The 20408-nt window shown below is 42.1% G+C and overlaps 2 protein-coding genes and 1 long non-coding RNA gene across 4 annotated transcripts; 1 reads left to right on the top strand and 2 right to left on the bottom strand.

Moving 5' to 3' along the window:
* Positions 1–5888: 5888 nt before the first annotated feature.
* Positions 5889–8136, bottom strand: GSC (goosecoid homeobox). Its single transcript, XM_038139704.1, has 3 exons — positions 7079–8136; positions 6619–6878; positions 5889–6212 (listed from the first exon to the last, which is right to left on the bottom strand). Exons 1-3 carry the CDS (start codon positions 7938–7940, stop codon positions 6060–6062), a joined length of 1275 nt encoding a protein of 424 aa, XP_037995632.1. The 5' UTR covers positions 7941–8136; the 3' UTR covers positions 5889–6059.
* On the top strand, positions 7245–10226 carry LOC119702168. The gene is made up of 4 exons (XR_005257271.1): positions 7245–7363; positions 8456–8542; positions 8767–8860; positions 10094–10226. It is a non-coding gene; the product is annotated as an uncharacterized LOC119702168 (long non-coding RNA).
* On the bottom strand, positions 8799–18460 carry LOC119702167 (WW domain-binding protein 11-like). Of its 2 annotated transcripts, none has more exons than XM_038139706.1 (2): positions 18326–18460; positions 8799–10187 (listed from the first exon to the last, which is right to left on the bottom strand). In XM_038139706.1, the coding sequence occupies exon 2, from the start codon at positions 9988–9990 to the stop codon at positions 9373–9375; it is 618 nt and encodes a 205-aa protein (XP_037995634.1). In that variant the 5' UTR covers positions 9991–10187; positions 18326–18460; the 3' UTR covers positions 8799–9372. The 2 variants fall into 2 exon arrangements, with proteins under 2 accessions (XP_037995634.1, XP_037995635.1); XM_038139707.1 differs by having other exon boundaries at positions 18311–18366.
* Between the last annotated feature and the right edge of the window lie 1948 nt (positions 18461–20408).

Here is a 20408-nt window from a genome sequence, read left to right on the forward strand (position 1 = left end):
TTTCTATTTCCAAAGAAAGTTACTTGCTCTCTGCTGGCACTGCATTCCTTGCACATGCAACACTCAGCAAGAGTTTTTGGGTGTGCAAACAAAGTAGGTTAGGTCTCTGATTTTGTGGCTTTTAAAAATATGTCTTCCATACACCCAAACCATATTGTACCTTTATTCACTCATCTTCCATTAATTTAGCCTTCAATTTGGGTTCCTGGACACAGCAAAAATACATGTAATTTGTTTATGAACCAAGTGAGATTATATATATAATTACATCAACAACGAAGGCCTTATTTTCACCAGAAAAGTCAAATTTCCAGCAGGATAACAGGAAAACATGGTGACGGCATTAAAATCCACCACTGAAAAAATGTCATCACTTCTGCTTCCCCACACTGTGCCAAAGACTTCTTGTGTGTCCCCTGGAGAAAGAGGTACCTCAGCACTTCCAACAGCAAAATGGAGCAACAGTAGTTTCCCACCTGGGGATCACTCTGAAAATTCACAGCTAAGCTCTTTAACAGTTTGCCAAAGTCCTGAAATAAGGAAATAAATAAAGTTATGGTCAGGTTCTACACTTGTAACACCTTTGAGTCAAGACGGATGCCAGACTCAGATGTTCTCATCCTTGTGCTCAGCAGCTCATTCCAGCACTGTGGTTTACAGCTCAGTCTGTGATGCTTCCCTACAAACCAAATCACTGAACTGACACCATCAGAATCTAGATCTCCATTCCTTGAGCTTTTTTTTTTTCCAGGAATAGTACATACTAAGTCTGCCACGCCCACAGATGCACCCACCCTGGACAGCAGGGAGAGAAGAAGCTCTGCAGGCAACCTGTTGAAGAAGATGGTTGAATCCTGAGTAAGGGGGTACAGTTCACCAAAATTGTCCCTTTTTCCATGGTATAATGAAAGTGAAAAACCTAACACATGCTGTTAACAAAGCAATCTGCAGTCACTGGATAGCAAACATTGCCTCAGAAAGGCAATGATATAATAATAATACAAATAATACCAATAATACCAATAATAATGTTGTGCTTGTATAAACAAGTAAATTAAACTCTGGTGGGATTTCAGTACTTAGAGTTTTGGGGGAAGACTCTTTTCCTGGATATAATGCAAAGAAATGATTATAATTTCTAGGCTTGCACATGTGTTCGATGTCTTTGGAGGTAAAAACTCCGAATCTCCAATATAAGCCTGCAAGGAGTAGAAAAGAAATGCAAACACCAGTATTCAGACATCATTTAGAAGACAAAGGAGAAGTAACTTTCAACATTCAGCTCTAGGTAATTCTATGCTTTAACAAGTTTCCTGGCCTTTCTCTTGCTCCATTATTGTTCTATTCAGTTTTGCCTTAAGTTTTGCCTTATGTCTTGAGGGATATAAGACATATATGTATGTCTTTATACATATATATGTATCTGTCTGTAGACATCTACTCTACCCTGAATACAAAAGTGTAATAACTATGATTCCTTTTTTTTTTTTAATTTTAAATGTGAATTCTCCAGATACAGGTTTCTGTATTTAAAGTTGTCAGATACTTTACAGAGGTATGCCACTTCAAAGTTGTGTTAATTTCTTACAATCCAACTCCTTGTATCTATAATTGTTACCTTTGTGCAATAGACTCCAATCAAATCAGGGTAAGTGGCAACTCCTGAAAAACAAGGTATTTTGACTAAACTTTTCTGTCTAGGTTGAGTCCAGGCTCACCAGGTCTCTGAAGTAGGAAAGCTTAAAGTATAAGTGGAATAAAACCCTACGGGGTCAAAATACAAAACAAAAACTCTTTAGGATTTTGTTCCTTAATGCTCCACAGTGTTTAATCCCAGAGAACCAATAAATGCAGATGGAGCACAAAAAATATGAACTCACCTTAATGTTGCATTTTTTTATAACTTCCACTAATCCAAATGTTTGCTTCACAAGTCACGTGTAAGAAAGAGTTTGCATGGTTTGTATTCCCAGGATCCCATTATAGTAAAGCTCAAAAACAGTTCACTCAAGTATTAGTAAAACTGAAAGGTAAAAAAAGTCCAGATTCTCAGCTGATAATAAATCACTTCATGTCAACCAAAAAAAATTCTGACCTCTGCTGTCCAGCATTACTCATTAAAACAAGAACTACAGAAATAAATATACTTAATAGAGTATTAATAGAAATATAAATTTCTGCTATCTAAAGGCAGATGGCACAATGAAGAGAGCACATCAGATTACTAAATCTGCCTCTATACAGAAGAAAACTTGTGCATTGGACCCTTACTACACATTGGTCTCTCTACCATTCCTTTGCAATAGAATTTTGTAACCTAAGCCAGCTTGGTGTCAGACAGATTTATTTGGTGTATGCTCCTTTTGTATAATTATTTGGTTATTACTCCTATAATGCACAGAATTATCTGGAATAAGTCTGCACTACAGTGGTGAACCTCCAAAGTAGCTTACGTTTCTTCTTATAATCCCCCACTCAACCTAGCTCCCTTGTGAGATCTGAGAGGAATATTATTCATTCTACAGACAGAAATTTAGAAAGAAATTTAGAAAGAAATTTAGAAAGAAATTTAGAAAGAAAGAAAGAAAGAAATTTAGAAAGAAATTTAGAAAGAAAGAAAGAAAGAAAGAAAGAAAGAAAGAAAGAAAGAAAGAAAAGTACATTTCATAGAGAATCAGTAAGACAGCAAGAAGCTGAACTCGACTTGTAAAACCCAGACAGTGCCTCAGTACCATGAATAATACAACACATTTCAGTCCCATCCAGTCTTCTTGTTTGCCCAAAATACAAAGTTGTAAGTTGCAGTGGAGGAGATACAGAAAAAAACTAACCAATTTTTTTTTTTTAATTCTCTTTTGGTCTCTTTTTAGACAAGTGCTAACAAACAGAACCACAAACAACTCTTTCAAAGCCCCTTTGTTAGAACTGAACCTGCTGGAACATAGCACATATTCAGGTCCCTTGCTTTGATTTATTCCTACTGCATGAACAGAAAGAGAAAATAATGAAAGCTGCTACGTGGCATTTGCATTTTGGCATGTAGGAATCCTCCTAAAATAAAAATCCAGACAGACATCTAGAAATGGAATATGCCAACAAAACAGCACAAGTGAGTGAGAGATCTTCGTATTACAGTCTCCCTCGTGCCTTCAATAATTTAAATGATTTAGTTTTCAACTTTCTTGATCCTTTTCATACAAACGTCTCACTACTTCTTCAGTATCAGATTCCATACTGCACAGAATCTCATTTTGTAGGCTAAAAAGATAAAATGAAACCTTTAGGCTTTCAACAAACACCAGTGAGAAAAAGAATGAGACAGCTACTCTTAATAATGGCACAAACACCATTTTTAGTAAGTAAGGTTAAGCTTTTAGGCCAAGATTAAAATTGCTTTTCAATTAGATTTTAAAGTCATATTATTAACTTCAGTAGATCTACACCTACATGGATTAATAACAATAGATTCCTGTGACTGCAAGATCAAGCTTATCTCAATGAAGAGTTTATAGAGAACTCAAAAATTAACACAGACAAAGGTACAATGTCATTTTAAAGAAATCAGAGGTGACTCATCACAATTCCATGGATAGAAACTGTGTTTTGGAATACAAAGTTTTCATTCTTACATCACATCTCATGCTTCCACAGAACAAACAGCTCTTAATAAATCCATTAACTGGCATGTTTGGAGACCTGGTTCTTCCGTGGGTCACAACTGGAACCATTGTTCCCATTGGAAAAGTCTAAGTTTCTTTAAAGATATGTACTGCCACTTTAAGTAACTCCTACTGGTAATCAAAAATATTTTTAAATCCCACTTCTTACAATCCCAGATCTAGTTTAATTCCTACATTCAACTATGCAAGCTAAAATCTTTAATAGTAACTTCCAAAATTATCACCCCACACAAAAAAATGCAAAACAAAACAAAACCTTTCCAAGCTCCTATTGTGGCAGTAGGGATATTTACACATGGAAGTAACACAAATAGATAGGCATTTGTAAAGTCTTGGGCAATATTATCCTTAGGCCTGGCTTTTATTCCCAAATTAAGTATGCATTTTAAGACCTAACAATGACTAAATACAGAGGTGATGACATTAAAAATCCACTCAGTGAGACTTCCTGCATATAACATAACAAAACTCTTCAAATCTAATTTTCAGCAATTTAAGAACTAATTTTTAGACCTGTTGTGTTGTAATTCAGTATAATTTACAGAGGTCAAATATGCATCTATAGCAACGGATAGAGTCTCCAAAATGCAATTGCTCCATAAAACCAAATCATCCCATGTATCCAAGAAGAAGAATCCATTTGCTTTTACCCTTCCTGCTCTGCTGCACCAAGGAACAAGAGGCTAAATTTCTTCTCTTCAAGCCAGCAGTAGCTGTGAAACTCTTAGCCCCCTAAAGGACGGGCTCACACAAAACCACACCGAATTGCTTCCTCAGCAGCTGTTCCTACATCTTGATATCCTGAGAGGTCGCTCAGAAAGAGATACTGCATATATGTGGAAACGTTGGCATTAAAAAGCCACCTGAGCGGACAGGTACCAAGCCTGGCTCTATCACACGAACACCTGCAGTATGCACCCTGCTACAGCACCCATAAAACCCTGGATATATCACAAAGAATAGGAAAAAGGCAAGCAATGCAACAGCTGACGCTTTCTCGTGTCACTGGAAGTAATGGTGAGCATATTTGAAAAAACAATTTGTCTAAACTAGGTGAGATTAATAGATACAGGTGAGTTTAGGCATTGGCCATAATTAAGAAAAATCAGCTCACTACCACTTAACTTTGAATGAAAGGCACAGCCTGAAGTTTTCAGGCCAGAGACAGTCTGAATTGGCTGTACACTTTCAGGTTATTTGTTTTAACTTTATGAACAGTCTTTTAAGCAACGAGAGAGAAAGGTCTTCCTAAACACAACACCATGGGAAAGCCACCGTGGTTCCTCTCTGAAATGATAAGCTCTGAGCTGGAGGGTCACAGAGAAAAAAAAAAGCGAAAGGAAAATGAACGTGAATTTTAAAGGGGGAATAGACGTCTCTTCTACGAGGCCCTCGCAGAGGGAAGAGTAAAGCGAGACCAGGCTGTCACTGCTTTCGTCATTGCAAAGGTGCTGCCTCAAAGGGGAGAAAACTTCCATAAGCAACTTCCCCTGAAACACCTGAAAAAAACAACACACAAGGAGTCGTACTCCCCTCACGTGTAATTTATCTGATAATGTCTAAAATTTATTAACAACAACTTTAAACACCGCTAAGGAGAGACGGCTTTTCTAAACGAAGGTCAAAGACAGACACTTTGGAAACTCAACAAGGCTCAGCCGCAGGGAGATAGGGCAAAGCGCAGGGAGACGGGACAGAGTCAACAAGCGTGGGGCCGGCTTTGCTGCGCTCGCTGGTGTTTCCCGAGGGCACGGTCCCCGGCGGGCCGGGCGGCGGCGGGGGAGCCGCGGCGCTCCCGGGCGGGAGAACGGGGCCGGACTGCCCCGGGCCGCCCCCCGGAGCCCCAGGGGGAGCAGCGGGGCTCGCTCCCGGCCTCCTCGGGCCCGTACCGGGCTGACCCCGTACCAGGCTGCCTGGCTGGGCCTCGGCCGCTTCCCTCCGGGTGCGAGACCCATCATCGCTCCCCGGCCTGCGGCGAGCGGGCCCGCCCGCCAACGCTGCCCTCCGCCGGCCTTCACACCGTGATACCGCCCCGCTGAGCACGGAACTGAGCCGGCCTTCACACCGTGATACCGCACCGCTGAGCACGGAACTGAACCGGCAAGGCCGGCCCTGCTCCCCGGGGAGCTGGGCACCATCGCTCCCCGCTCCCTTGTCCCTCCTCTCCCTCTCCCCGCGGCGCAGAGTGAACAAACGCGCCGCCGTCTACCTGTGCAACACCTCCGCAACACATTTTATTTACACGGAATTAGCTCGGGGCATTGTACATTATATACAGATATTTTCCCCCTCCAACAAGGCAGATCTTGTGCAAGATTAGTAGCATCCTCTGGAGCGTATCCGACAGTCCACGGGAAATGTCCCCCCCACTTAGAAGTATCAGCTGTCAGAGTCCAAGTCACTTTTCCCGTCCTCTTGTCTCTTCTCCGGTGACGTTTTAGACGCTTTATTCCACTTCTGTGCGTTTTCTGATTCCTCCGAAGACGATCGCTTTTGCCTCCGCCACTTCGCCCGGCGGTTTTTGAACCAAACCTGTTACGTTAAGAAATTAAATTATTAGAGGGAAAAATAAAACTATGCAAACCCGCAGCTGATCTCAGCCCCGCAGGAGCCCTGCCGGGGCCGGTGCGCGGCGGCCGCGCTCGGACAGACGGAGGCAGGGAGGCGGGGGAAGCAGGCGCTCGGGTGGGACCGGCCGGGCGCCTTCAGGAGGCACAGCCGCCTGCCGACAATCCCTCACAGCCCCGCGACAGGCTCGGCTGGCCGCCCCAAGGAAGGGCACTTGGAAATAATAAAAAACTTTCCCCCTGCCCCCGCAAAGCGGTCGCTCTCCCTCCGCGGGCAGAGCCGGGCTGGAGCCGCACCGCGATACATCCGGCTCGGGCGCGTTTGAGTGCTAATGGGAGAGGGCTGAAGAAGGAAAAAGAAAGCAAAGTACCTCCACTTTTTCCTCTCTTAAGTGCACCCTTCTGGCCAGCTGTTCCCTCGTGCCCACGTCTGGGTATTTCGTTTCCTGGAAGAGGTTTTCCAGCGCTTCCAGCTGCTCGTCAGTGAAGATTGTCCGGTGCCGTCTTTTTCTCCTGCAGTGCAGCTGGTTCAGTAACTGCAGCTCCGTCCGGGACAAAGTGCCCACGTTCATGTAGGGCAACATCTGATGGGGAACAGGGGACATCAGGACTGACCCAGTGCCCTCGTAACCTACGGACAGACAGACGAGTCGACGATAGGCTTTGCATGAGATCGCCGCTTCCCCCCGCTCCTGTCCCGTCCCGAAAATGCCCCCTCCCGCCGCCCGGCCGCTGTCCTGCGGGCCGCCAGCTCCCCGCCGCCCGCCGCGGCCCCGCGGCTGCGGGAACAAAGGGGGCCCGAACGCCCCGTCCCAACCGGGGCCGCCTTACCTGCGGGGGGGACGCAGGAGCACTGCTGCGCGCCCAGGGGCGGCACGGCCCCGCAGCACGAAGGGCCCACGGGGGACGCCGGCACATGCAGCTGCCCGTAGTAGTAGTTGTTGTAGCCGAGCCGAGATCCAGTGACGGCCGGCGGCAGCGCGGAGGCGGGAGCCACCGCCCGGGAGTAAAATCCGCCGTAGTCGGAGGCGCTGCCGTAGAGCGAGTCCCCGTGGAGGCTGGGGAAGACGACGGGCGCGGCGCTCGGGGGCAGCAGCACCGAGTCCTTGCAGCGAGGTCTGGCCGCCAGGATATTGTCGATGCTGAACATGCTCACAGGCATGCCCCAAACCGTGCGGGGCAGGGCGGCGGGGACCGGCCGGGGGAGGGAGGGAGGAGGGCGGGAGGGAGGGTAGGTGGTGGCCGGGGAGGGGGGGGGAAGAGGCTGGAAGGACACGAAATCGAAACTTTTCGGATAAATTTTAAAAAGGGATCGGAGCGAAAAGAAAAGTGCCTTTTCCGAGGGCAGCTTGCGGGCAGAGTGTGCGTGTGTGTCTGTGCGCGCGTGTGCGGTGTGTGTGCGTGTGCGCAGGATCCACCCCTGGAACTTTCCCCCCTCAACTCTCGCCTGTTTACTGATCTCAACCCAGAGGGCTACTCGGAGTATAATCCATCTGAACCTCTTCCCTTTTTTATACCCAGGCGACGTCATCCTGGATTTAGTTCCTGGTAATATGCAGATGACAAACAAAACCAGATTTGATTTTTTTTTCTCCCCTTTTTTGGTGGGGAAGAGGTGGGGGTTACACAAAGGAGTGAAAGCAGCCCGAGTCTGTGTATTGAGAATTAATGAAATTAACGTAATCCTTTCCATTAGTGGGCTTTTTAGAAAGGCCCCAGATTTAGGCTTGATCTCTGCTGCACCGGCTAATTGCCCAGGTTAATCTTATTAATGCCATTGTGTAGAAGTGGTTAGCAGCTCCTAGTCTTGTCTATTATGCGCCTACTTTGGTCGTGTTAGTTCACATTAGTGGGTGCGATTTCCTCTGTCTAAGGCTCAGATTCATTATTTATGCTTCGAACTGCTTAAGAAGCACTTAAAAAAAATAAACTGCCACATAAACATGCAACGCCCCCCCACTCCAAGTGTTTCTGTAGCAGGATTTGAATCTTGCGTCCCCGGCTCGGAGGACTGAACGGGCATTGAAGAGTATGCGTTTCCCTGATTTTAGGTTTATTCAATGAAGCAACAAAGTCTTCACTGAGTAACTGAACTATTTTTTTTATATTCCTAGGTCACCTGGCGGAACAAGGACACATGAATATTGTAAACTTCTATCTCTCCGTTTTTTTCTTTTTTTTTTTTTTTTTTTTTCTCTTCTTTAACAGATTCAGACAGGTATCACCTTTTATTTTTAAAACAAGCCAAGAGACGCAAACGTTAAAGACCAGTGCCATCTCAAATCCCCGGGCGTGGTAGATATTCCAATTTGCTTCTGATCTGTCTTGGTGCCTATTTATTTTCTTTTTATTTCTTAAATTATCTAGCTTAGGAAACAAAGCCCACAAAGTTGCAATGATGCAGAGAACTTTATATTTTGCATGTTCTGTGAATTTTTAAATGGAAAAATTTTAAATCCCTAAAACTCTTCCTATTAAGAGGTTTGGCTCTCCTGGTAGCTGGCTCTTGTGATTTGCAGAATACTTCGTCTGTCACGACTGTCCCTGGGAATCCACAGGAGGTGAACTGAATAAGATTAGACTATTTACCCCATCAACTCTCCATCAAAGAAGGTAGGAAATTGTACGCATGAAATGAAAACAAGCCATTAGAGTCCGTTTACGAGGAACACATTATTTTTCCTCAACAAAGAATATCCTCGTTAGCGCTTACTCGCGCTTTATCTTTAGCCTTCCTTTCCTCGCTATTCCAGGATTTAAAACCGCACCTGAGAATGATGTGAAACGCATTTATAGCGAAAGACTTGTATAAGCGTTAAAAAAAAGATTGCCAAAACAAAATTCTCGCTTTATTTATACATTGCAATGTGATTAATTAGCTGCATCGGTTTTTACTTCAATTTATCTGCCTAACCATTTCTTTACGCCTTTGGCATTTAGACCTAAACTTCGTGCAAGTTTTTCGAATTTGATGGAAAGTGAAACTATTTGACAGAGGGTTCGGCGGAGTTTTGGTTAGATTTGGGAAATTTTTTTTTCTGTCGATGTTTTGAGAGTTTTCTTTATTTTTTGTTTGTTTGTGGGTGGGCTTGGAGAGGGAGTTTCGGTTTGTTGGGATTTTTTGGTCAGTAATTCCCAGAGTGCAGCCGGTCACGCTGCACGCAGAGCAGCTCCTGCTTAATGCCGCCATCGGGATGCTCCTTCACGTCCTCAGCGGCTCCGCAGCAATGCGCGGCAGCATCCCTCCGCTGGCCTGCGCACCCCGGCGGGGAGCGGGGCTCCGGGCGAGCCGGGCTCGGGGTCCCGGGAGAGCCAGGCCTGAGGGGAGGCCGGCAGCGGGGCCACGGCCCGCTCAGGCTCCGGCCCGGAGAGGAGCAGTCCCCGGGTGCCCCGGGGGCTCGGGACGGGCGCTGTGCGGCGCGGGGACAGCGCTCAGCCGGGACTGTCGCCCCTCGGGGAACAATCCGGGTGACCCCCGGAGCCCCGCTCCTGCGGGGGCTCGCAGGTGGGGGCACCCTCGGTGGGGACACCCGCCGCCGGGGCCGACTTCTCGGGTGTTTAGCATCACTTGCGCCAAGGCTTCGTGTCCGCGCCTGTCCGGCTTCTCCCAGGTGAAAGCAGCGCCGCGGGACACGAGTGGGCACCGGAGGAGCCGCGGCGCTGGCGGAGCACGCACCGCCCGGGCCGGGCGGGCGCCCGGCTTCCCAAAGAGTTTTTTGCTTCCCTGACGGATGATCCACCATGCTACAAGGCTTACCTTTATTCCTAATTTAGAAATTATATTTTCCAAATGACTTGTTCACCCAGCGGGGAAGGTTTCTTTTATTTTGTTTTGTTTTGTTTTAGTCTGAGTCGTTTTGCCGTGGAACCCCCGGTTTTGATACCCGCTTCGCAAAACCTGCCCTCGGAGTTTCTCATTTCCCATGCGCTCTTCGCTAGCCTGGCAAACGGAAAATTGTGTTAAACAAACAATCAGTTGTCACACAATGTCGGGGTGAAATTGTAATAACAAATGAAACGCAAGCAAATTGTGCTGCATAGTGTTGCTAAGCAATTGTTTGTTACGGGAGGGTGGTCACAGCATGGGTTGAGAGAGGGATCTAAAGAGGAGCATAGCACTGGGCAGAGCAAGCTGTTAGGTATGAAATACGGTAAACACGGCGCTGATTTTCAATATTATTACCCAAACACGATTTCATACAAAGCAATCACCATACACAAGTCTATGAAAATGCGCTTGTTGAGAAATCGGACATATATATTTTTTATTTTATTTTAATATATTAAAGAATAATTTCGGCGATGCAAAACGCACCCACCGCCTTCCCGGCGGAATCTTTGACCGGCCTGGCGGCCGGAGCGGCACCGGCACTGCGGAGGGGCCCGGGGCGCCGCAGCCCAGCCCGGCCGGCCGGGGCTCGCCTGGGGCAGCAGGTCCCGGCTGCGGCTCCCGCCCCACGCCAGGGGAGAACGAGAGGTGAACCAGGGCTTTGGGGATGACCGGCCGCGAAACGGCGCTTCGCGGCACATCTCTCACTTATCAATGCCATCACCCTGCAGCGTTCCCCACGTTTGTTCCAAATTGATTGCATCACTGCTTCAGCAGGGGAAAAAAAAAAAAAAAAAGTATAAAAGTCATACAATGCGAAATTACCGTAATTTGTTCCCAGAATAAACTTATCTTGAACTGATTAGGAGAGTCAGTCACTTGAAAACGAGGCAGAAAAGCGGTTGGGTATTTTTCTGAAAGCTTCCCTCTAACAATATCAGTTTCTAAAGTTTTCATTCATATAAACTTTATTAATGAAGATCTTTTATTTAAATGTCAAGAGGATTTGAAATTTAGAGTAAATTATGAAGCATGCATGTCTTGCCAAGTCATGGGTCAAATGCATTTGTGAAAAACTGCTAAAAGAGCATATGGTTTTGAATTTTTCTACAATGACTAGTGTTTAAATAAATTGCTTGTACTGCTTAACTTCATGTATAATTTTGACAGAAATTGGCCTATAGCCTTTTGATATGTAAACATTTCAGGCTTTTATGCGGTATAAAAAGACACTTGCTTTTTGGGATCAGCTAAAGCAGTCACCCTGTAATTCAGCAAACTGGCACCTAACGTTACATTCTTGCTGCATTTCAACTTTCAAGTGGCAGCATAAAGGGGGGAAGGAAAAGGGACATTTCAAAAGCAATTGGAATTAAAAACTGCGAATGAGGTGGGAATGTGCCACTCACTGTCTGATTGAAATGGATAAACCTTAGCACTAAGAGAATTCTCAGTCTTGTTTTCTAAAAAACAACACAAGAATCAGTGAAAACAGTCTTCAACGTAGCACAGACCTGACTCGCATGTCAAATTAATGCCTTAAAACGAAGTCTGTCTAAAGTACAAATAGGTGTGATGAAGAAAACCCAGATATCCCTTCTGAATTCTGTCAGCTGTTTCTCTTCTACAAACTATCTTGGGCTTTAAAAATTGAAACAGACTTTTATACATGGAATATTGCATACAATGTGTATAAATATACCACTACCCTTTGAAATGCCACTTAGCTAGCTTCATGTTCACTTGCATTTCACCAGTTCTTAAGTCTTTAGCAGTTTTTGCTCCAGTAAACATTCCATTGACTTCAATTAATGTTTTGTTTGGTGATGTGTTTTGGTTTTTTTGTTTTGGGGTTTTTTTGGTGTGGGGGGGGGGGGGGCGGGGGCAGGGGGGCGGTTGTGTGGTTTGGTTTGTATTTTTTTTTTTTTTTTCTTGTGAAGAGGAGACTAGAATGTGCTAAGGGCTTCAGGATACAGCCCATAAAAGTAGTGGAATCACTCAGTTTTAAGTCTGCTTATACTAAAATGATTTTGTACATGTATAAATCCACCAAGCTACTGAATAAATTAATTTACTACTAATATATCTGTCTCACATAAATAAACCTCCTAATGTTGATTAGATGGATAAGCCTAGCACAGTGCTAGACAGAACAGGACCTGGATAGTTGCCTGGTGCCAGACAGCTCAATATGTTTATTTCCTGTGTGCTTTAGCGGGGACTAAGCTGAAGTTGGAAAAAGGTTTAAATGAACTATATAATTTCAATCTGTTACTGTAGTAACATTTGTATTTATTGTATATGTCAGTTAGTCATACACAGAGTTCTCAAGATACACTACCCCCTTTGTTAGTGGTCAGAGGTGATTTTTTTCAGAATTGTAATGAGTCAACATTGACAAATTCTGTTACAGACAAATCAGATGCTGTAGGAATTTAAAAGCTGGTATGGGTTCAGTCTGATTTGATATAAGCTAGTGAAGAAAGTAAAATCTCTTGTAGGTTTCCATGAATTTGAACAGAGGCAATGAGATATTTTTTTTGCAGGTTTCATATGTATTCCAACTAACAGCATACTTGGCAAGCAAGGATATACAACATTAATGACTCAGCAAGAAATGATTTTTTATCTTAACAGAGAAATCTGTATCTAAACTGTGCAGATTGTTGCAAAGAAGAATCTTTTGACATAGTGCATCTCTGTAAGGGGACAGTGGCAATACAATTTGGGTCCTTGGCTGCAAGGGCAGGAGTCAACAGGAGGAAGCCTTGTTACTAGGAAATTTTGTTTTCCATCAAAAGCGGTTTGAGTGAGATACTTTATTCAAAGATATTATGATCAAACCCATTTAAGCTCAGGAAAGTGGGATGATCTGGACATCTACACTGAGGAAAATTTCATTCCAAGGGATGTGCTGGAGAGGCTGACATAGTGGATCTGTTGAACACACATGACTGACCCAGGTTTACAAAGTGCTTCTCAATCACAGTACAGCCAGCAACCAAAATTTCTTCTGGAAACTGAACATACTGTAGCAGTGTGCTGACCAGCTTCCAGACAAGATGGCTTCACTCTAACCTATTAGTATTTTATTTTTTCTGTGTAAGGATGAGCTAACTCTAATTCCCTGTGTTATACATACAGTCACATGTAATGCTGGAGAGGGAGATATGTGTATCTGTTCCCTACAAACACTGTGCACAAGTTGTGCTCATTATGCTATTAGATCACTTTCTATGCCAGGGTTTGTACTATTATAAGTTGAGTAATTAAAATAAAAAAAAAAAAAAAACAAACCAAAAAAGCCAAAGGGACTTTTCCCCAAATAATAAACATAAACCAATCTAAGACTTCTGTTGTTTTTCAAATAACTGAACTAAATTTTTGGATCATCATGTACCACATGGATTTTAAACCACAACAGCTCCTGAGCACACACAGCTACAAATCAACAGAAATTATATGTGGTCAGCATTTATCATTCCACCCAGGCATTATTACATTGGCTAAAGATCTTCTCTGCAGTATAAAGTGTACATACATAATGCCACCAGAACCTCTCCTCTCTCTGAAAAGGCTCTGGAGGTTACACCCAAAGTAACTCTTCATTTGTAATGCGAAGAACCTCAAAAGTCTTTAAAAGGGAGTTAGAGCAACAAAGTCAACCTTAAAGATAAATAAATCACCTGTACAAAAGACAGCTACTGCATGGTTTTCTGTACCATGCACACGATGTATGGTTTTCAGGTTTTCAGGAGATTTAGAGTTTGTGAATATGACTCTGGTCTAATCTAACAGTGTTTACCATGGTGGAACTACAACTGGAGCCCAATCCCACACCTATGGAAGTCCGCTTGGTACTTGCCAGTGATTTTGAATCAGAAGTGAAATAGAGAGTATCTTCCAGCTAAAAGTCACATTATCATTTCCAAACACTGTATGACTGAAACCTAGTAGAATTTTTTTTAGTGAAGTGTGTCAGATATGTATCATGAATATATATCATTTGTATTTTTTATAAATCCAGGAACTAATATTAGTAATGAAGGTCAAAAGTACAAAAATAAACCCAACAAAGCTCTAGTGGATAAATATATGATGAAGGTTAACAGATTTGAAGTAGGCAAGGCAAATACACCAGAAAGAACTATGGAAATACTATCTTGGTTAGATGATGTTTTGATAATATCATAGAAATAAATATAATTATAATCTGTTTCAGTGATCAGTGCTTACAGTAGGTGAAAAACAACATCATCCAGTGAAGCAACTGAAGTGGAAGAGTTATTGTATTTACCTACTAATGTTCTCAACCTTAATCTTTGTCTCTATCATGCTGTTAGTAAACCACATCCTCATTTGTGTTCTAATTTAGGCAAAAATAGCCTATTTCCTGCAAAGATCATTTGTAGAATTCAACACGAGACTAAAACCACTAGATGACAGAACTAAAAAGTTGTGTTTATATTATGTTTGGATTTGGTTTTTTTTAGTATTTCTAAAGGCATTTTTATTTACAATATTGATATACTTAAGTGCCTTGATACTTTTCTGAAAGCCTCCAGAAAAAAAAATGTTAAATTTAGATACAATTAACTTTAGGTCTGAATTAATTTATGGTTTTTTTCCTCCTAACTAACCATCTAATTCCAAACTAACCAGAACTAGATTTTTTAAGTCCTGTGATAGATGTTCACCTCTAGCTGAAAATTTGCAACATGTACCTTTTATACTTTGAATCTCATCTGAGACAGGGAATTTTTTATAATTTGGGATTATACAATGTTTTGGAGCAACAAGTATGTCTTCTGCTCCTATGAATCAGGAATATGATGCCAGTATTTATCCATTTGCAGCTGCCTCTAAACACTTTGTCTTTGGGTTTCTATTTCCATTCTAATTCCTATGCACTGCTTTCTCACAGCCTAGTCTTCAAACTTTTGTTTTTGAAGGGAACTCTGTTTTTTTTATGAAAATGTAAATTCAGAGGTTTTTTGATGGATTTGTTCCAAAGTTTTAGTAAGATATGCAAGATCATAGTCTGGGCCTGATGCCTGTTTCAAGAGGTCAGCGTGCTGTGTAGTTAGATGAAATTCTGGACTAGGAACTGAGCAGAGAACATGATACAGGAGCCAAAAGACAGGGATATTTCCTTTTTCAGAAGTTTTATTGATGGCATCCTCTTTATTTCTGTGCTGATGTGGCACAAGATGCTTTTGGGAGTGAGGATGAATCCTTACGTGGCTTTTTCATTGGTAAAGATTCTCAGGGAGAGGCAATAATCCTCTTTCCTCATTCTGCCTCTTGCAGTGGATATATCAACACACATTAGCAACTGATTGGAGGATTAAATGTGCTCAAAGCTTGGATGGATGGATGGATGGATGGATGGATGGATGGATGGATGGATGGATGGATGGATGGACATCTGCATTTCTTGGGCCAATTCTTCACTGTGGTTTAGCCTCAGGGTAGTACGCATGCATTTGCTACCATTTGTTGAGAAAATCCAGTGGACATAAGGTATTTTAGGAAAGATCTAACCAAGGAATGTCAGTGCATAAAGAATATGAATTTATAGAGCACTCTGATCTACTCTGAATTTTCTCATAGAAAAGGTTTTTTACTGGGGGTATTTTGGGCCTTTCAGCTATATTATCATGTGTACTGTGAGCGTGTACACAGCTTGAAGAAGACAGTGAGTTGCAGATCTTTTGCCTACTTTTCTTTATGCTCCTAGAGAGGCACCACAGTTCACAGAGCAGGCTCTCTTTAAAGTGAGCTGTAGGCTTCTACCACTTCGTGTTCAGAAGTGACCCAAAGATAAGAAAAGGCATTCCACTTAGGAGTAAAAGTCTTACTGAGACTCCAGATGTTTTCAGAACACCAAATTTTAGCCCAATAGTAGCTCTCACAATAACTGTTTGTAGAAAGTTTTCCTTTCCAAACCTTTGAATTTCATGTTGGTTACAAAATTTGCTGTTTTGAACAGGGCATGGAGATGGATTTGAAACAGCAGTTAGTGACAGCAACATCTACCCATTTTCATCACTAATTTGGTGCTCTATCAGAAAGGTTATCTACTTGTGTATCTTTAAATATTGCAAAACCCATGACAGGTGTCATGTGAAGTTCCTGTGTATATTCATTTTGTAAAATACATAAGACAAAACTTTTAAAACTTTGGGATAAGTTTCAGAACCTTTGTAACTCAACCAATTTTCCAATAGACACACATATTCTCAGTCTGCCTAAAGCAGGTAGTGCGCTGTTTTGGTTTCTTTTGATTGAAAAATATTTTCTTTACAAGGACATCTTAAGGAATCACTCACCAGATGACTAATGCTTTAGTCTAGCCATTAGAGTTTAAATCCCACTAATTTTAGGTTTTCCTAACCTCAGCCTGCCCTATTTCAGCAAAAGCAGACTGGCCCATGTTGAAACATTAGCAGGATCCAGGGAAACCAGAGAACAACTTTAAATATTTTGTAAAAATATTCCCTAGTCTATACTCTGGCCCCAACAACTGGATTCCTAATTCTAAAATGATTTAAACATGAGCATCAAGTTTTGGAAAGAGCTATGTTGAAAGAAATCTGACTTTCTGGTGCACAGAGTGCCTTGACTTCAGAACTGGCTGTGGTTAACAAAAGCATTAGCTTGACATGCCCTTTGCTTGCAAAGAGGGAGTGATATACAAACAATCTTCAGTCTGTGTCTTAAATTTTCTGGACTATATTCCACACTTGGTTGTGCAGTTGTGCACTGCATGTTGTGCAATGTCAAACAAGGCTCAAGGAGGAAAATTGAACCATTCACTCTTAAGCAATCCAGGAGTTAGACTGTGCACAGCAATTCCACCAGCACACTTATTCTGAAATCATTGAACTGATGCTGTCTCTCCATTAAAATCCAGATGAGAAAATCTAGCCATTGCAAATGTAACACCTTTAATTCTGAAAATGCATTTGAATTTTCTGCCTGCTTACTGCATGTAGAGCAATTCTGTGCTGAGAGTGACTGCAATAATATAGATATTGTTCTTAAAGAGAAAGAACCATGAGACACAAAGTTGTATAATTTTTGTATTTTCTTTCCTGTGGGCTGCTTGACCTGTCCATCCTATACAGCTTCCCTCTCACCCTCCCTGTGCTCAGTTAGTCTGGCTGCTGTCTGTCACTTGAAACTGAGGGCTGATTTCAAACGCCCTCAAGCCTGACTGGTAAAACACACGCTTTTCTCTGGTGTGTCATTCACAATATTCATTTAGAAGGATTTAAATGGAGCCTTGCTCTTAGAGATTGAAGGAAAGTAAAAGTACAGGAAGAGTCTATTGTTTTGGCACTTGGCTGCATTTTGCAGAGAGATGCAGAGTGATGCATTGATAAGAAAAAATACATGCTACCAGAAACTACTCAGAGGTTTTTCTGTTGAAACCACTCATTGCTCTGTGACACTCTTTAAACAGATCAGAGTAAGGGACAGAAAAAGGCATTCAGAAAAGGAAAACACATTTAGCATTCATGCCATCCTACACAGGACTTTAATATATAAATACATGCAAATAAATATAGCGATCACTGCATTTCCGGCAAGAAGCAAGTGTCAGTGCATACAAATTTATAGCACTAACCAAACAGCATCCACTCAAACAGCAACCACCACAGATTTCCTTGGATATGTCTGACTTCGTGTAATCATTCTGTGCGTATAGTGCACACAAACTCAGAATGCCAACTGCAGAAACTTGCAGGCAGCAATCCTCAAGGGCTACAGGGAGCAGCGTGACTTGAGATACCATTGCTTCTATGCAGTGATCTATGATCACTGGTCTATAAAATGTGCAATTTTTTGCAAGATTAAAATGTGATTTGGTTTCCCAGAGGCAAGTGAGAAAGTTTGTGTCACTGCCTAGCCAAGGAGAGAGCTGAGCTGTCCTCCTTCCCCTCTCTTGCTGTGTTTCCTAGGACTGCTCTGAAGCAGGGTAGGTGATCCCTGAGTGACAGGGAAGCTGCAGCAGCTCAAGCCCCTAAACAAGCTATGCTGGCAACAAACAGACAGAGAGAGAATTTCAGCAAATCTACATTAGCTTTGGTTTTAACAGGACTTGGATTAGGTTTTAATTCAGATTACATTGCAAATACCTTCCTCTGGGATAACTGGCTAATTGCAAGTCTGGATGAAAACCACAGGACCTCGAGGGTAATTAAAACTCTCAGGAAAGCAGTACTTACTCTTAGGGAAATTACCTTGCTGTTGACACTGGGTGTAAACCACAGGTCTTCCTATTCCTCCTTCAACAGGGCATTAAAATTGGTTGGCAAACATGAAAAGAGCTGAACACTTTAATACCTTTACAGAAAGCTCTGCTAGACATCCTCCTGTTCAGGGTCCAAAGTGTCACTTTTGTTACTGAATTCTTGTTCTGTACTGACCTTTTAGACCACAGCTACAGTTGTGGTGGTACAACACGTTCCCCAGTAATGTTTTCTGCCCCAAGCAAGTTGTAGATTATCAATATAATGTTAGTGTGATTTAATTTTAAATACTATTTGGAGATAGCCTTTGCACTAGCTAAGTGCTATGAACCACTGATTGCTGGTTTAACTATGTTGGTTTTAGCTGAATTCAACTTAATTAAGAAAGACTCAAATCAAATTTGAACCAGCCCCTCCAGAAAGGAGAGAAATAATATTGAGCCCATACAAGGCTTTGGATCAGTTTGATTAATCTATCATAGAAGCAACCCTAAAAATAATTTAGTTGTCAAGCAAATTGGGGAAAAGTATTTTAATACATTTTAGAGAAAAGCTTTTGGGGGTTACTCTCTGCTAATGAATCAGTGGATTACTTCTAAATGCTGAAAGTATTTAGAGTTACCTTTCATGAGAAGCGGGCCAAAATTGAAAGAACAGATCTGAACTCTTGAATTTGCGGGTTGGAATGTAATTCTCACACCTAGTTATCCAGCCTTGCCAGACTTATTACCACTGCTTGAGCCCTAGGAGTGAACCGAGTTTTACAGCTTTGTTTTGATCAGATGCAAAATTGCAATCCATGTATTTTATGGTTTGGGACTAGGTAGAGCCAAAACCTTGTAGAGCACCATTCCACTCAAGACCAAGTATTCTCATCAAGATCACCTAATATCCCAGGTCTTCTTTTTTTTTTTTTTGAAGATGCTTGTGGGATTTTAACATGATGTAAGTGAAGCACAGCTTAATGCAGAGCCGACACCAGAATCTTTAAACTCTGTTCCTCCCGGTAGCTGCAACTAGTCTGGTAAACCAGTCAATCTAGTGCCAATTGCTCAGGCAAACAAACAGTGTTAGCAGTATTTGATTTCTGAGCTTTTTTTTTTTTAACTTTTTTAAGCAAGCTGTTCATTGCACACACCTTCCAGAAGTTAATTTTTAAGCCACCAATTTATTTTTTTTTCAAAATATATGCACAGACACAAAAGTAATTCTTACACTCTTAAAAACCACAGAAATTAGAGTGTGTATGACTTTAAACTGCTTGAGAGACATTTGGGAAAAGAGAATACACACTCGCTGTGGATAAAATCAGTTGCTAACCAATACAAACAAATGTAACCTAATCTATCTACAGCAGTACCCTACTGAACACCTTTGCCTCCTATTATACAATTCTGCCACAGCAATAAAATCAACTGTCTGCAACAGTTTTAGTTCGTTGTATGGTTAATACCAATAATGTACTCAAAATTGATGTTTAACAGAGTGAACTGATTTGTTGGAGTGTTAACAGCCACAGACTTTAACTAATAAACAGATCATTAACTGCTGGTAATAAACAACTTGCCAGGATCATTTATTATTTAAGAACATACTTTGTCTTGAGAAAAGATGGCCCACTTAATTCTATCTATGACACCTTTCTGGCTCCCATTCAAAGTGGGAGGCACAGATGAAGGTACAGAGAAGCTATTCTGCACACACTAGATCAAAATTCATGAAAAAATACTGGTTTTCATGAGAAAGTACTCACAAGAAATATATTCATTCCTTACACTGCTTAATAATATAGTCAGCATTTTTACCAGACTCTTGTTTTTAATACTGAATCTAAAGGAAATTACTTTCTAGTTCTGATAAAAAACTTCTTCATCCTTCTTTTACCCTATGGGGATGCCACTGCTGCAAGCATTTCCTTCTGGAAGTAGTTCTGAATGGGAGATACAATTCAAGTATATGCAGAGTTTTCATAATGGAAGAAGAAGGAAGTTAAAGGAAAAAAAAAAGTAAATTTTGTTACGAAAGAGGAACTGAGAAAGGTAGCTTACAATCATTCATTATCAAAAAACCTTTT

This window comes from Motacilla alba, chromosome 5 (assembly GCF_015832195.1).
Source record: "Motacilla alba alba isolate MOTALB_02 chromosome 5, Motacilla_alba_V1.0_pri, whole genome shotgun sequence".
Lineage (NCBI taxonomy): Eukaryota > Metazoa > Chordata > Aves > Passeriformes > Motacillidae > Motacilla > Motacilla alba.